The sequence below is a fragment of the Notamacropus eugenii genome, chromosome 2, assembly GCF_028372415.1.
Source record: "Notamacropus eugenii isolate mMacEug1 chromosome 2, mMacEug1.pri_v2, whole genome shotgun sequence".
NCBI lineage: Eukaryota > Metazoa > Chordata > Mammalia > Diprotodontia > Macropodidae > Notamacropus > Notamacropus eugenii.
In genome coordinates, this window is record NC_092873.1 from 257,020,639 (window position 1) to 257,039,159 (window position 18,521).

General features: G+C 35.5%; 1 protein-coding gene and 1 long non-coding RNA gene across 3 annotated transcripts in view; one reads left to right on the forward strand and one right to left on the reverse strand.

Moving 5' to 3' along the window:
* The window catches only part of PACRG (parkin coregulated), a 583,000-nt gene that overhangs the window by 286,032 nt on the left and 278,447 nt on the right, over window positions 1–18,521 (forward strand). For both annotated transcript variants that reach the window (XM_072637723.1, XM_072637724.1), the window contains exon 3: window positions 16,193–16,364. In XM_072637723.1, coding sequence (XP_072493824.1) covers window positions 16,193–16,364 — 172 coding nt within the window. The remainder of the gene's footprint in view (window positions 1–16,192; window positions 16,365–18,521) is intronic.
* LOC140522372 (uncharacterized) lies at window positions 1,541–13,309 on the reverse strand. Its single transcript, XR_011973320.1, has 4 exons — window positions 12,536–13,309; window positions 11,254–11,319; window positions 8,825–9,017; window positions 1,541–1,984 (listed from the first exon to the last, which is right to left on the reverse strand). It is a non-coding gene; the product is annotated as an uncharacterized lncRNA (long non-coding RNA).

Genomic DNA, 18,521 nt, shown 5'->3' on the forward strand with positions numbered 1-18,521 from the left:
AATCTTCAGATATATTTCTTTTTTATAAAGATTAAGTTTTTCATAAAATAATTCAAAAGTATAGTAGAGTGATTAGAATGCCTAACTATCATTCATATAAAATCTATATCCTCCCCCAAAGCAAGGAAAGCATTTTATGCACATATGCTCTGTTTCTTAAAGTGAAAAGGCACTATAAGTTTGAAGTGATTGGTAGGCAAGCATAAATCATGATTCTCTGCCCATTTGTGCTTCTAGGTATATTTCATAATGAGAATAATAATTTATACTCCTAAAGCATTTTAAGGTCTGCAAAGTAATTTCAGAATTTTTTGCAGAGATTTATAAAGCATTCATAACCCCTGAGTAGCTGTTATTCCCACATTATTTTATCTTAGAAAAGAGTGGGTAACATCCTATATATTCCTTTTCCTGTGTTATTATTTTGTGTATTTAAGTGTGATACCATGTCATTATCCATGTTAAAGAACCAGCTGAAAAGAACTGGCACGTAGACTATCCATCTTGGGCACATAAGAAAATTATCACTGGGTTTGCTGCTCTAAATGATGTTTGTCCAGGCTGTTGCTGTTGGCAACAGCCTGGTGGCCTTAGGAGCTCCCTTTGTTCAAAAAGAACACGCTCATCTCAGTTCATCTTGTAGCACTGTGACAATTCAAGTCATGATAATATTTCTTTCACTTTTACACGTCAAAGAAGGTGATGATCTGCTGGGCTTTGTTTGAAGTGAGTCAGCTAGAGCTTTAAGATAATGGGGTCCAATAGGATTTGGATGCTGTGTAAACACAGGATGATAATATTGTCCCTTTATTTGCCAGAAGGTAAGAATGGGGGAGAATGGTTTGTTACTGACTATACTGAAGCAGCTCACTGGTACAGTGGAGAGAATAATCAACCTAGAGTCAGGAAGACCTGAGTTTCAGTCCTACCTCAGACACTTAAATAGCTGTGTGATTCTGGGTAAAAGATTTAACCTCGGGTTCTTTATCTGTAAAATGGAGAAAATAGTAGCTCCAGATTGCCAGGGTTGTTGTAAGAATAAAATGAAATATTTGTAAAGTACTTTGTACAGTAAACTTGGAAGTGCTGTATAAATGCTATCTGTGCTGAACTTAAGTACTCTGCAAATGTTATGTGTAACCCAGTAATGTGTGCTTTAAATTTGAACCATTGGGGTTTCTGATAAGACTTCCCCACCTACCCCGGCAAATAAATCTCTGATCCCCTGAAACTTATTGGGTTGCTTGGGTATGTTTTAACTAACATAAATCTTATATTTAAGTTCAAAATTTTGTGAGATTTAGGTATCAAATTCAATTAAATTGAACAAATATTTAATAATGTCCTTTGATTATGGATAACATTTCTTCCTTTGTATCCCTAGAAGTTAGTACAACACCTGGCATGCAGTAGGTGCCTAATAAATGGTCTATTGGTTGATTGCAAGGTGTTATTATGATAGGCACAAAGGGGAAAATGATGAACTAGCATAAGCCCTTCCCTCCCAGAGTGTGTAATCTTATCAGAAGTCTCTGAAAGCTTTCTATAATTATAATGTTAATACATTTATTTGCAGGTAATTAAACTAATTACATTCAGTAACAACCCTCTTTTCCCCAGCCCCTCTCTTTAAAAATCTACCTCTCTAATTTACTGAAGATCAGTTATTCAGGTTGTTGAGGATTAAGGGTGTCAAGTTAACACCAGAAGAAGTGATAACAGTCTTGTCAGCTGCTTCCTTTTGTCTTTATTTTCCCTCCTGAGCCCTACTCCTTGCTCTTCTGACTTACTTTCTCTATCACACCACAGCACCATCCCTACACTAGAAGGGATCTCCCTTGGCCTCCTTACTCCACTACTCTGGTCTTCTTATGTACTGCTCAATTCCTACAAGAACCTCTATTTTTTAGAAAAGTGCCTGGGCCAGTTTTGTCTTCTCTCCTCTCTGGTCTGAGTAGATCACCATATCACAATCCAGCAGGTCCTAGAAGATAACATTAAGAAAATCCTAAATACAGCAGTGGCATTATAGATTTCAAAGAGTTTGAGTTTTTTATGTTTCTTCAGCATCTGGAAGTCTTTATCTATTCATTGCAACATCAGATAGTGATGTTTGTTTTTGTTTATTTGGTTGGTTTGTTTTTGGTTTTTGTTTTTTCTATTCATCATCCCATCAAATAGTGACTAGGGTGGTTTTTTGGTTTTGTTTTTTCCCTTGATCGTTTATTTTGGTGAATGTGGAAACTTGTCTAAGTTAAGAGTGACGAAGAGTGGTACTGGTCCCTGGCAGTATTGACCTTAAGGGCCTAGTAATCTTAAAATAGGCCATCTTGTTTTCTTTCTTCAAACAATGCCAAGGTCCTCATAACAGAGACAAGTTGGCCAAATGAATCCAAAATGGTCAAGACCTGGTGGCCTTTGTTGTGTTCAGTGCATCCAGATACCTGTCAGAAAGGAAGGGGTTGATGATTGTAAGCTATGTGAAACTGTTGGAGATGTTGTTGGAAACAGGGAAGGGAGTCAAACATTAGATCAGGGGTGATGAACCTACAGCCTTGAGGTCACATGTGGCCCTCTAGGTCCTCAAGTGTGAACTTTTAACTGAATCCAAACTTCACAGAACAAATCCCCTTAACAAAAGGATTTGTTCTGTAAAACTTGGAGTCAGTCCAAAGGTCTCACTCAAGGATGTAGAAGGCCACATGTGACCTCAAGGTCACAGGTTCCCCCCACCCTTACACTAGATACTTCTACTATGAAATGTCAAAACTGTGCAGAGTCAACTGATAGATTCTGAGAAACACTAGGAGCAAGAGTGATCTCGTCCCACTGAAGGAGCAGGAATCATACTGGCAGCCCATTGGGGCATGCTTGTTTCCTGTGTGAATGGACCCATCTCTTGGCAGGAGGGGGAGGAGTGACACACATAAAGCACTGGCATTTATTATTGTTACCAACTCCATGGTTCCACAAACCTATGCAAGCCTTGTGCAGCCCCCATTGAACTAGATGTAGGCAAAACTGCCCTAAAAAGGGAATAACATTTCACCAACTCTATAGAATTAGCCATAAATTCATTAAACCATTATACATTGAACAGAACCAAAATCCAGCCTGAAAAACACTTTTGTGTCATGACATCTAAACCCCAAAGAGAAGGATTGTTTTAATTTGTGTGCTTCTTTGTTGTTCCTTATTCCATATAACATTAATATGATTAATATTTCAATTTGTTGAAATTTCCAGGATCAATCTGCTGATATTTGCTGAATCGATCAGCTAAAATTAGTTGCTGTCACTAATAGCATTTTGTTTACATTATAAGACTGAGGTATTACCAAAAGTTGCTAGAGGCATTCAAACTTATTTTGTTCATATTGGATTTCTGTTTTTCCTCTTGATATTTGTATATAGGAAACATATATATATATATATATATATGTATGTATGTATGTATCTCACACACAGATGTGTATGTGTGTATATCCAGGTACATATATAGTATATAGAATGTAGGTATATATACACATATGCGTACTTATACAAATATAATACATAAATAGACATTATATATAATATAGTACATATTTATCTTATATATAGCAAAGGATTACCATGAAATATTTTTTTACCCTTATCCCTATACTTTTGTAGTCTTTTGGTGATTCAACCCCATACCAATTAACCATAGAAGGCTAAGACATTTTGATTGCTCTGGGGATGATCAATTCTGTGTTTGCCTTTTCTCAGGAGATCATCTGCTTGACCTTGGTTTATCTCTCTCTACTTCCAGTTGGAAATGTTGTCTCCTATTATCCTAGTCTCTCTGGTAACATGGTCAATGGAGACAAGAGAGGGAAGATAGAGATATCCTCTAAATAATCCCCTCTCCTGGGCCTGCAGTTACCAGCTCCCCAATTTGGAGTTCTCTTCCATTGTAATAACTGCTTCTGAATTAGTTTGCTGTTTTAAACTGTAACCCAAGAGATATGGACTGATCTTCAACCAATCAAAAGATATTTCCTGTAGTACTGTCTGTCATCATCCAATGATCCAAAGTTCCTAAGAACTTTTCAAATTGATTAAAGACTTTTTCATACCTAGTTTATTTTTAAATGATTGGTTAACTCAATTGAGATCTAAACCTTCTGTAATTATTTGGGGTGGTGATAGACTCCTACCCTCACACTGATAATCTGCATAATATATATGGATCAGAGCACTTAAAATTATCTTTTTCTTTAGAAAAACCTTTTTTTGAAACATAAGCTACATACAGTACAGTTTGTATTAGCCTCATTTTTAAGTGGGATAATTTAAACTGTTGTATTTTGCCTAATTTTTGCAAAATTACTTTTCTTTAAAATTAGTTTTGAGTACAAATCTTGTGTATCTAAAACATTGGTGGGAGTTCTCAGTGTAGATTAATTAAATCTTTTTTTTTTGAAATGATAAACTCTTGACTGCCTATAGCTCATGGTTCCTACACAATTCCTTCCAGTATTTTTTTCTTATTGTTTGGGAGCTCGGTTTTCTTCTCCTCCTTATATTTTTCTCCCTGCTAAAGATCCTATAATTTCTCCGGACTACTTTTTTTTCTTTTTCTTATATATGACACTATCTCCTATCTCCATGTCTTTGCCAGGACTGCCCTCATGCCTTGTTTGCTCCCCCTCCTGAATGCCACATTTTCCTTTCCAGCTTCACACTTAGCTTCAATCCTACCTTATACAAGGTCTTTTCCTCAATCCTCCCAGCTGTTAGTGCCTTTCCATCTAAGATGACTATGCATTTACTCTGTATACATTTTGTATGCCAATAATTGTTTACAGATTGTCACCTGATTAGATTGTGTTCATCCTTCGTTGCTGAAGAAGACCATGCCATCAGAGAAATTTTGACATGACTTGCACTTGACTTTGTTTTGAGTGAGGGAGGGCTGTGCAGGTCACCAGCCTCACTTCTCCTTCAGAGCCATCTGAATCCAGTGACTAGATATTCATCAGGATGACTGGAGATGACCCAGGTTGAGGCAATTGGGGTTAAGTGACTTGCCCAAGGTCACACAGCTAGTGAGCGTCAAGTGTCTGAGATGAGATTTGAACTCAGATCCTCCTGACTCCTGCACTAGTGCTCTATCCATTGCACCACCTAGCTGCCCCACCTGATTAGATTATGTTTTTCTTAAAATCAGGGACTATTTTTGCTCTCTATCTAAGTTGCTTAGCATAGTCTTTCATATAGTCATATTCATCCTTCTTTGCTAAAGAAGACCATGCCATCAGAGAAATGATGACATGACTTGCACTTGACTTTGTTTTTAGTGAAGGAGGACTGGGCAGGTCACCAGCCTCACTTCTCCTCCAGAGCCATCTGAATCCAGTGACCTGATATTCCTCAGGATGACTGGAGATGGCCCAGGATGCAAATAGTAAGCATGTCATATAGTAAGCACTTAATGAATACTTCTTGACTGAATGACTGAAACTGAACTGTGGCTGTTAAAGTGTTTGATTTAAAAAAAATGAGATTGAACTAAGACCTTAAGCTTTATTTAAATTGGGGTTGTAAAAATGTACTATGATTAGGAGGAAGTAAAATTGGAAAAAAGACTAGAATGCTCAGTGGAAAAGAAAATAGGCCATATAAGTTTAGACAGAGCAATGGATGATAAATCTTGACTGTCCCTCAAATCCTAACAGAATAAGAAATATTAGGCAGCATGGGGTAGTGGAAAGGTCAATATGTTTGTTGTTTCAGTCATTTTTCAGTTGTGTCCTATCTTCACAACCACATTTGACATTTTCTTGGCAAGGATAATAGATACATTTGCCATTTCCTTCTCCAACTCATTTTACAGATGAAGAAATTGAGGCAAATAAGGTTAAATGACTTGCTCAAGTCTCATGCCTAGTGTGTGAGATCAGAATTGAATTCAGGACGATGTGTCTTCCTGAGTCCAGGCCCAGCATTCTATCCACTTCTCCACTTAGGTACACCTAAAGTCAATATACTTGAGTACAAAGGGGTACAAAGGGTTTGGCTATACAACTTATTAATTATGTGATCCTAAGTGAGTACTTTAGCCTGTCTTAGACTCTGTTTCCTTTAGAACTATGTGGAAATAATAATACCAACTCTCCTTCCCTGAAATTCAGATCTGGATTATTCTGAAAAGCCAATAAGCTTTGATGGAAGGCCAAGTAACAGATTCTATGTTGCTGGAGGATGAGTCTGGCTAAGTTTATAGAATCATACCTTCAAATGATCGTTAGCATCACTGAGTGATGAAGTATTTGGCCACAGTAATTCAGAGAACTGTACCAATGGATCAGAAGTCTGTGATCTCCATAGGTGGAGGGATCAGCCACACTGACAAAGAGATCATTGAAATATTACAGTAATAAATGTTTTACTTTGCTCACAAAGTTTAAGAATCAAATGAGTAGTACTGTAAGGTGATGCTTTTGTAAACTGTAAAATTCTGTACAATATAAGTTCTTATTATTTAAACAATGAGAAAACATGTCCATAGAGCTGGAGGTTATCTTAGAAATCATCTAGTCTGTCCTTTTGTTTTCAAGTAGGAAAACTGAACTTTTGAGGCTTTAAGTGGCTTGCCCAAGGTCACAGAGATAATCAGAATCAGTATCTAGGTGAAAACTAGGTCCTGTGATTCCAATCTAGTGTTATTTTTATAAATAGTTCAAAAAATACACCCAAGGGGGCAGTGAGGTGGCACAGTAGATAGACTACTGGTCTTGGAGTCAGGAAAACTCATCTTCCTGAGTCCAAATACGGCCTTAGACACTTGCTAGCTGTGTGACCCTGGGCAAGTCACGTAACTCTGTTTGTTTCTGTTTTCTTATCTGTAAAATGAGTTAGACAAGGAAATGGCAAACCTCTTCAGCATCTTTGCCAAGAAAACCCCAAATGAGGTCACTGAAGAACAAAATGGGGGAAAGGCTAGGACTTCAAGTTTACACATTTTCTGTATAAACTTCACTGATCTAAAAGGAACATTTCTTTTTCTAAAAAGTATTTCGTGTGACTTTTTAACAACTCAGTTCTTGTGACAAATAAAACAAGTACAGGAACATTAAAAACTATGCTTTGTTCTTGTCCTTTAAGATGCCCTTTACTGGAACACAACCCTGTATATTTCTCCATGTGTCACTAATGTGGATTTAACAAAAGTCCAAGCAGTCTACAGTGCAAAGATTGTATTTACCAGCAGAGAAACTCACTTACTATGGTACTTAAATAGTGAACAAAAGTTTATTTCTGAAGATATGATAAATAAGACTAAAATAAGAGTTTTGGGGTGTTCTTATATGTGTTGTGTGTGCTTAAAAAATGGACATAGTTTTGATTGAATTTTGTACCAAGATACTGTATTGACAGCAAAGGCCATCATGGTTTACTCTAGGGAGGAAGCATTCTGGAGTGGATAAAGCACTGAATTTTGAGTGAAGAAGAGAAATTCCAATTCCTTTACATAGAATTATTCTATTCATTTACACATCTATCTGTCTATAATGTATGTATGTATGTATGTATATCTGTCCATCTATACCTATCTATCCATCTATCATGCCAGGTACTGTGCTAAATGCTGGGGACAAAAAGAAAGGATAAAAATACAGTCCCTGCCATCAAGGGACCAATATATAAATAAATAGACCAATATAGCTGGATCCTGGATCTTATAGTATGTAGACAGGAGTAATGTAAAGTAAAATTGGAAAGATAGGAAGAGGCCAGATTGTGAAGGTCCTTAAAAGCCAAACAGAGGATTTTATAATGGAAGTTTAAGTTTCCATTTTTCTTCATCTGTAAAATGGGGGTAGTAATATACATCTACATAGTTCACAAGGCTGTGAAGATTAAACGAGATATTGCATTGAAAGTGTCTTTTTAAAACCTTAAGGCAGTATATTAATCTGAGACAAGATTGTTATTAATAACCCTAAATACACCTTTTCTATACTGTCAACATTAGTCTGAAAATGGATCTTTTAAAATGGATTTTTTAAAAGTTATTTTAAAGTACCATCATCCCCCAAATGGAAAAGCCACTGTTTTCTGTTTCCTCTATTAAATTTTTATTGTTGAAGTCAAAGAAGCTTCAAAGGCTAGTCATTGTTTTACATAAATATATTTTACATAAATATATATTAATCTACATCAAAGTACATCACTGGAAAATGTTGGTATCTGCCAGATAGGGTTTCTTTCAACCCAGAAATGATCTGGATTCATTGTTCTATGATCCTTCAGTTCTACCGCTGCTTTTAACAGCAGAACTAGCTGAAAGAAATTCTAGGAAATTTTGGCATACCATGGCACAAAGAATCAAAGTAAGGTCTTAAGGCCATATAGCAAAGGAATAAAATAGCAATACATACATATATATATATACATATATATATTTAAAAGGAAATAATCGAAAGACAAAAATAGCTAGGAACTATAGTTTGACACGGAGAACCACTTGTGAGGGCTTTAGCCTCCACCTAGGTCTCATTCCTTCTTCCCATGAATTGGCTGGAGGACCTTGTGAATTTCAAAGAGTCTGGAGGGGTTTGGAACTTATATTTTGAAAGCTTGCATTATTTATATCCACCCTTTTTTCTGTAACTCTTGCAAAGGTCTTTGACCAAAAGCAGCAAAATTGTCTTGACCTGACATATATTATCTCAATTTTTTCCTTATCACAGAATTTGGGTTATAATAATACCATCACACTGATGGTTACTGATTTTCAGAAAATGCTCAAATCAACAAAGTGCTATTTCATTCTCCATAGCACTGATTTACTTACCAAACTAGAGGATTCCTTTGATTTTTTAATATTTTATTGTTTTCACAGGTTCAAGGACTCCTTCCACTGGGGTAGATTACAGTCCCTGTATGTCTTCTTATCCTTTGTAATTTCGTCCTTTTCTTTCTAACAATTTTTCAGAGATTTCATCCAATGTTTGTTTCTAGAATCTTTCCTCTGCTTCTTTTAACATCTTTTCAGGTATCACAAAAACAATGACAAAAACAAACAAAAAAAACAAGTATTATACATTCATTCATTCATACATATATTCAACAAATAATTGATTTTCTACTACATGTAAGGCGTGAATTCGGTGAATGGGCCAAAAGTCATACATAGTAAAATCAATATATATAGATTGTTTGAATTTAGAAATATTTGCTCTAAAAAAAACTACTTTCCAAGTGTCCTTACAACTTCTACCATGAATATCTTGTTTCTATGAAATGGAAAGATAATTGCACTGGCTAGAGTGTTTTGAGTGTTTTTGCTTTCCCTTTATTTTCTTTCTTTTGTTTTCCTCTTAAAGACAAAATTATATAATCTAAAGGGCAAACTCAGGCCAGAAATTTCAAGTGGTAGGAAAGATGCCAGGAGGCAACATCAGACTTGCATTTGAACTTCCATTCATACATTCTATTTAAATGGTGGTGAATGAGGATGATCCTTTCCAGCTAGAATATGAGTATCACTAAGCAACTTAAATATGTATTTGGGAATGAAGAATTAAATTATTTTATAAAATAAACTTAGCCCAAGATTCTATAAAAAATATTACCAAGACAACTGCCTAAATGTCAGTTGCAAGCAGAGCCAGAATTTATGCATGTTTAACCTTTATTATCTAAAAAATGCATATTTCCACAATAGCAGTCAATGAGTCTCCTGGATAATACATGATAACTGGAAAGAGAATACTCCTTAGGTATTCTCTTTGCATATCTCTATTCTCTTCTAGTGGTGACAAAATTAAAACAATTTCCTAAAACTATATACTTGAGTATTTTCCAAAAATTGTGTTTATACTTATTCATCTGTAATATGTCATCAAAGGAAAAATCAGCAGTAAGATATGTAATCAAATTTGTTTTCAAGCTTTTCTTTTCTTTTATCACCTAAGTCTTCCTCTGAAAGTACCAATTGTGAAAATGTCTCTAGTAAGAGGCTTTGTAAGAATAATTACTCATTGGGTAAATAGCATGACAGTCTGAAGTATATGGATATCACAGTTAAAGTATATAGAGAACAGAGAAGAAATGTTGAGAACTCAAAACAATGTCATAATCTTATAAGTTGAGATGATGAAATGCAATACATTATTTGTGTTCTAGGCCACATGTGGAATTAATTGAATAATATGGAATACTGATAATATGGATAACATGGAATTAATTTTTATCAGTGCTTCAGTGATATGGCTACTCCTTCCACCAATGCAAATCATAATCCCTCTATGGCTTAATAGTTTTATTCATGAATTCTTGAAAATTTAAAAAAATTATCACCTACTAGCCATTATTTCTGGATCTAAAGGATTTTTCTTAGAATGAAAAAGAAAATAAAAATTTTCTACACATTTTATTTCCTACATTGAGTAGCAAATGCCTCTCTAAATGTGTGAATTTTTATGATAAATCAGTGTTGATGCTAGGTTAAGTAAGAGAAAACATATACAAAATTTAACAAATGGGATGCGTTGAAAAATATTTTTACTGTTGATAGAAGTCTGAGAAAGGCTGGGAATGGGGAATACTGTAGGTCCTTAAATCTCCATCTGGAGATGTCAGATCATTTCACAGGAACAGGGGAGGGAAGCAACAAAGATGACTTCCTGAGGTGATTTTTTTCCTGTAGTCCCTTCTCTGATATGCATCAGTCATATTTCCTTACTTTTCCTCAGCTCCGGGAGGCTCTAGGGCATTTATTGGTTGTAAATAAAGGTATTGCTTATTTCTGCTTCTAGTGCTACACTTGGAAATATTTGAAACTTGTAATTAACTTAGAGAATTGAGGAATAAAGGGAGTCTGGCTTTACACATGGTTGACTGTAGGTTTGTTCATCTTGTTCTCATGGAGTCTAGGGCTTTTTCTCATGTCCTTGGCTGTATTCTGAGGAACTTTTCCAGGGACCAAGAAATGTCTTCTGAACAGCTGGTCAATAGCACATAAAAGTTTTTGCATAAAAACAAAGAACAAAGCTATTTTTGGCAGTTGAAGTTATAAATTAAAACAGTTTTTGATCTGAATTTTATATTTAAATCTTAACTCTACTGCCAATTCCTAGATTCTAAGGCTTATTATAGGAATAATAGGTAAATATATTCACTCATGGTGTATGACATGTTCAGGAAGGACTAAGAGCTGTGGTGAGAGGGCCTGCCAAGGCTTCTCACTTACCTTTGGTGTCCATGTCACCCTGTTCTTACCTGTGATCGCAAGATGATGTAGTATGCACAGTGGCCGCATCCTGGTAAACCATCTTGGCAGAAGGCCTAAACCAGATTGGGAATAACCAACAGACTTTAAAGTCTTTAGTGAGTTATGGGGGACATCTACCCAAACACGTGGAGACTTCCCTTGGCGCCCTCCATTATGGACAGAGGAGAACAATTTGTTCTAACAGCCATGAAAGCAACTGAAGGAAGCTATATGGAGTGCTTAGAGCTTAGTAAGACATCAGAGACACTAAGGTCATCCACTGCATCCTGGACTGTCACCAATTGTCCTGACTTTTGTCCTGACAATGGACTTTGACCCTGCCTCACTTAAATCCAACTGATGCACAAGTCACTTGTCATCCACTATTTTATCCACCAACCCAACATTGGGATGTCATTAAGTCTTCTTTGAAAATGAAGGACAAATAGCAACAGGGCAGTGATTGATTATAAAGAAAGATATTGCTTGTTTCTGCTCCTAGTTTTACACTTGGAGATAATTAAACCTTTTAGTTAATTTAGATTGTTAAGGAAAAAAAGGAGGAAAGAGTCTGTCTTTCCACATGATTTGACTCTTCTGTTCTCATACAGTGAAGGGCCTTTTCTCATGTCTTTGACTGGATTCTGAGGAATTTTTCCAGAAACCAAGAGAGATTTTCTGAATAGGTGGTTCATATACATAAAGGTTTTCACATAAAAGGAAAGAAGAAAGCTATTTTTTGCAGTTAAAGTTTGTTTTAAATTAAAGCTGTTGTTTCATTATCCAGATTTTTACTTAAATCTTGACTCTCCTGAGCCAATTTCTAGACTCTAAGATTTATTATAGGGATAGTAGACAGGTTAATATTCACTCATAGGGTTTGGGATCAGTATTTCAAATATTGGGGTATGTTGGAATTATATGGATCACAAGGAAAATGGGGTAGGGGGAGAGGCGTAGAACAGACACTACTGTAGGATGTTTTATTTTTCTTGATTGCTGAATGAGAGACATTCTGGGTCTCTACTCAAATGTTTCCAGTGTAGCAGGGCTTATACTCCACTCTCACAACCTTTAAGAGCATAAGGTCACCTCTGTGCCAGCATGGAACCCAGAGTGGGTTGTTAGTTCAGGGTTTTACATCAGATTGCCTCTAAAATGAAGACAGATTAAATTTAGCATGAAGGACCACGACACTTTTATTTGACAAAGCAACAAACTGGATCATTTCCATATACAAAGTACAGAAAATAAATATTGTAGATGACACCACTCATCTTCTCTACTTACCTTAAGTTTTTTTTTTAATGTATTGCTATAATTCCCAAATTGTCTTGTTTCTGTCTTCTAAATATACTTCTGCCCATTTCTGTGTATGTTTTAAGTATTTAATTAACCCTTTATAAAACTAATTGAAAAATTAAAATTAGAGAAGTGAAGTTGATGCCCCAAATCAATTTAAGGATATTTTTGGTTCATATTATACATCCCTTTAGAATGTTCTATTGGCCCAGTGACCATTATCATCACCTAGGGGCCAATCTACATCTGACACACCTCCTTCCTATATTCACACGACTACACTTATCTTCAGGCAGTACTCCCAACACGTTTTCAAAGCCTTCTCAGTTTGGGTAGAACTTCCCTAACCTTACACTCTTTTCAGAGTTTGAGAACCCATAGTCACTTCCCCTTCTTAAAAAGGCACAGCAGTAAAAGATTTGTAATAATAATCATAGTAATTAGCACTTGTATAGCAGCTCAAGGTTTACAGAATGCTTCACAAATAACTCATTTCATCTCCCTAACACCCTGGAAGGAGGTAGGTGCTATTATTATCCCCACTTTACAGATGAGGAAACTGAGTTGCAATTAAGCAACTTGCCCAGGGTTACGTATCCAGAGAGCATGGGAGGCCAGGTTTGAACTCAGATCTCTCTGATTCCAGGTCCAGAACTGTATCCACTGTGCTACTATATAGTGTTTTATATTTTGCTAAACACTTTCCCCAATTGTGAGGATGGGTAGCACTAGTATTACTATACTATTTTCAGTTGAGGAGACTAAGGCTCTGACAGGTTGAATGACTTGCCAATAATCACATTAGTAGTAAGTACTGGACTTGGATCTTGAATAAGCATCTTCTAGGACTAAATCCAGGGTCCTTTCCCCTACACCACACTCATGAATGATTTGTCAATTAGTACTAAGCTAAGCTGCTTTTTAGACAGCTAAATGGCACAGTGCATTGAGTGTTGGACTTGGAGTCAGGAAAACTGTAGTTCCAATCTTGCCTCAGACACTTACTACCAGTATGACCCCAGGCCAACCATTTAATTTCTTTGGTTCTCAGTTTCCTCATATGTAAAATGGGAATTCTAATAGCCTTTACCTCCCAGGATTGTTGTTAGGAACAAGTAAGATGGCTCTGTAAAGCTTAAAGTACTATATGAATGCTAGCTATCATTGATATTTTTAAAAAGCAGTTACCAAATAATCCAAAATTTTCCTATGAAAATCACTATTCAAAACCTTATTGTGCTATGACTTAATATTAAATCCATTTTATAAAATTATAACATATCTTACAATACTATAGAGAATGTACTCAGTAGTTATAGTTAATTGTAATTAGGTGGGTTTCCCTCCCTTTAAATGCTACTTTAACTGCAATATTTCATGGTTTTTTTGAAAGTGAAACTATTTTACATGCTGTCATTAAGATAAGGTATTTTTAATAAAATGAAAATAAGTTGAGTGTAAGTGATCTATCCCTCCCTACTTCAATCAGTTTTCTATTCTTAAAGCACATCTCCTCACAGTGCCTAATTAGATACTGTCCCAATAATCACTGGGCAACAGCCACCTGAAATGAAGGCAGAGTGCCTGGGAAGCAATGGAAAGCATTTATCAAACTTGTCTCACAATACACCTCAAATCCTTTTTTGTGACAGAAATATCCCATCATTATACACTCACTAATGACTACAGTGTCTTGAGTGACATTTTTTATATAATTGTTTTTTTTAATGGAAGTTGTAAATGTAATCAAAGTACCATGACCTGATAAGTTCCACAATCCAAAAGGAGGGTGTCATCACCACCTGATGCACCTTCACTTGAATAGCTCAAGACCTCATGAGGGCCCAGATGCAGGCAATAGATTATTGACACTCCCCTACCCCCACACACCCTTAGAATATCTCATTTGAAGGAGAATGAGTAGCTGGTAAAGTTGCTGTGCCTGGAGTGTGGTTTGTGCGGAAAGGGAGTTGTGAAAGGTGAGACATCTAGGAAGATAACTTGGGTCTGAATCAAAAGTGCCATTCGTGTGTTATCTGAGAAGTGTTTAATAGAGATGGTTTTGGCAGATACCTTTATGCCATATTTTAGCAGGAAGAAAATGAAAGCAGACAGGCTGCCAAAAAGGAAATATCAGAAACCCCAAAGAAATGTGACCAGGGAGTCGTTTCCTTGGCAGAGAAAGGGCCAAAAGGAAGCCACAGACTTAGATAATGCCATAGGAAGAGAAGTCAAGTACCTCATCTGGTACTTGACTGAATGTGCATCAGAAATATGGAGGAGAGAAAATTCTCAGTTTTTTGACGAAATCATGAGACTTTCTCCAGAATAGAAGAAGCCAAATAGATTGTGTAGAAATGAGGAATTCTAGCTTCATTATTTAATACTTTAAAAAAAAACCCTTCAGATTATTCTAAGTGATCATAAATTTTAAATTTGTCAATATAATGATTTCAGAGGATATTTCATAGATTCTAAATGTAGTACCAAATCTGAAAGAATGTTTCAGAATCCTTTCCACAACAAATTAACAACAGTAGTAGGATTTTATTTTGTATTCTTATTATTTTTCCATTATTTATTTTTCTTTTTATTATTGTTTGCTAAACTGCTTCACACTGAACGAAGATTAGCTTTTATCATAGAATCGTAGAAATTTCAAACTAGCAGAAACCTTAGAGATCATTTAGTTCTTTTGTTTTATTTGGCACAAGAGGAAACTGAAGTCTATAAGGAGTTTAGTGACTTGTTTAAGGTCACTGTGTCATGACCAGAACTACAATGCAAGCCTCTTGATGCCTAGTTCTTTCTATTACTCTGCATAAACTGTTGCATAAAGTAGACTGTCACATAATCTCAGGTCTAATTCCTTGCTTTGAACTGCAAAGACCTACATGTACAAGCATACTGGCTTCCCAATTGCTCCTGGGGATAGCTGCCTCATTTCCTTGACTATCTAATGAGGAAGCACAGGCATGCTCCAGTGCCAATTTCAACAACCCTCATTTGACAAAGAATGGCCTCTAGGGTAGGAAGTATTTTTTTGAAAATGATGAGTAAGAAGAATAAGATGCGGAAGGCAGCGGGCAAATGAATTGAGGAGAAAGTTACTAGAACTTTTCAGCCTGTCATTACTTTTAAGAGCTTGAGTTTTGCTTGAGATAAAATACTGTCTCCACATTTCACCCAATTCAATGTGTATTCTCTATTGTGTTATTTTTAAAAATCAGATGCTAGTTTCCAACTTGTTTTGTTTTGGTTTTTTTTTTTACCATTGCAGTTAATTTTTCTAGTTTCCAAACTTCTCTACTTCTCAAAGAATTTTGACAGGTGCAATTTTGTACCAAATAATAAAGTGTAAACCGAAATTTCATAAAAGTATTAGGTGTCCAAAGGAATCTTCAAATGAATTATTTCAAAGCGTATACTTTGAGATTAAAGGTTAGTGACAGAAACTCTTTGCTAATATAATCATATGCTGCATCTTACAATGACCTAAGTCATTTAGACTTAGTTCTTAAAATCTTAATAAAATGTTTTGCCTCTTGCTCCTTCCAGGCAAATAATAGATTTTCATTGGCTTTATTTTCCTGATAACTTTTGATCGCTATTTTTATTTTTTATTTCTTCTATTTCTATTTTCAGGTAGAGATCGAAAAGCTGGATTACCATCACTATCTGCCTCTGTTTTTTGATGGGCTTTGTGAGATGACATTTCCCTATGAGTTTTTTGCTCGACAAGGAATCCATGACATGCTGGAACATGGGGGAAACAAGATACTTCCTGTCATTCCACAGCTCATTATTCCAATAAAAAGTAAGTGAATAGGTGAAAAAAAGAATCACTGGAGTTATATGGTGTTGGTTTTTGACAACTTGCTAATTAAGCAATAAAGCATGACAGACTGAGCACATCCTCAGGTTTGACGTAACCCTCAGTAAATTGCTATGATATCAGGCTACATTTCCAGAACCCACATTACCTGCACTGCATTGTGGTTTGTCTAGAATTACTCTTATTAAATTAAAGAAAGATCTCTGATATAATATGAAGGAAAAAGCTGATTTATACTTTATGGAGTTTTCATGCTTATTATCTTTTCCCTCTACTATCTTAAGGCTTATATTATGAGAAAAATAAAGGATTTCAAATTTAAGATGTACCATTGAAAATGAGTATTGAGTAGGTATGTATGTATGTATATGAGAGAGGAGAGAGAGAGAAGGAGAAATGCTGCTATTTCTTGTTATCTATGACTTCCATCTTCCAGTAAGTAAAGTAAATATTTCTTACGTAAAGATTTCAGTCACTTCAAGGTTTTTTTTTTTTTTAAGTTTTAGCATATTTTATATTTTTTAAAGACATGGCTCATGAAGGGAAAAAGGATATTACTATTTTTTAAACCCTAAAAATTTTTTGCCACATTATATACTTTTTTAACCTTGTGAATAAAGTGACATCAGAATTCTCAGTTTTCCGTGATTGTACTGATGCTGCAATACAATGAATTCCATTTTGAAACTTGCTACCTTGTCTCTGGATTCTCCACAAGAGAATTATTGCTGACCAGTCAGCCATCCCATAGACCACTCCCACATCCCCAGTGAGACAGAGAATGAAACCAAAGAAAAGAAGATTGCTACTGGGTGTGAAAGAGTAATATGGAAGAAAAATGGCTCTTTAAGTTGAACCTTATTAAAAAGCAGTTTCACTCCCCCACATGTATCAACTAAGTGAGGGCTTGCTGTTCTCTGAAAGACTTCTGTAAGGATATATAGTACTGAGTTATATTAAAACCTTTTTCAGGAGTGATTTATTCTCCTTTTTAACAGGTCACAATTTTTGAACAGGTTAAATTCAAGTTGAAAAGCTACATTTCTTAAAGAGTGTACATATACTTCTGTTGAGTGTTTTATTGATAAACAAAAAGGTACCAGAACATTCTCCCCACTGACAATATATTTTCCAGCCTTTTCTTCTTGTGCCTATCAAAAAAGAAAAGGTGTCGTATATGAAATATTGAGAGATTTCAACTCTGTGTTTCCCAGCTAAGTTAGGCACGTAACTTCTCAGCTTCTTCTCACTGCTTTATGTCTTAGTTCATAGTTTATGGATTAAGATAGGAAACAATATAGAGAGTAAATAATGTATCATTTGGGATGTCTGCAATTAAAACGTGACCTGAATTTAAATGACAGTATTGTAGGTAAATAAGCCAATGATAATTGGCTTTTTTCCTATATGTTTTATCTCTGTGCTTAAAAATAAGTTAACTGTGGGAAATAGGAAATTTCATTCAGATAGATTCATTCAATAAGTATTTACTAAGGGTCTAGTAAGTTCAAGGAATTATGCTAGATTCTGGGGGAGATATAAAGATAAGTAAGATTTATTCTCTGTCTTCAAGGAATTTTTAATCCAATAAATTTGAGGGCAAGGACCAATATAATGATGATGATAGCTGACATCTATATACCACTTTAAAGTTTACAAATATTATCTCATTTAATCCTGCAAACTACCCTACTACTTTTTAAAAAAAAAAATCTAAATCTGTTATTTCAATGGGTAGAGAACTCTCTGTTGAGAATATGCTTTCTACCAATGCAGATCAACAATTGTTCTGCAATTTAGAGGGTATCCTACCACTGAGATATTACCTATCTGTCCCAGGGTCCCACAGCTAGTATGTGGCAAAGCTGGAAATTCAGCTCAAGTGTTCTAAAAGGTCTATATTTGTTTTATCTCTATGCTTTTAAAATTTTAAGTAATGGTGGGAATTAGAGAGGAAGTGACTGCATCCAACAATATTTATGTGTTAAACATTAAGTGCCAGTTATGTTCACTTCATGCCAGCTCTCTATCATAAAAGTCTACTCTGTTCTTTAGGGTTTGTGAAACACTTTCTTCACAATGAACTTGTGAGGTAGCTAGCACAACAATAATTATTTCCATTCTACAATTGAAGAAAAT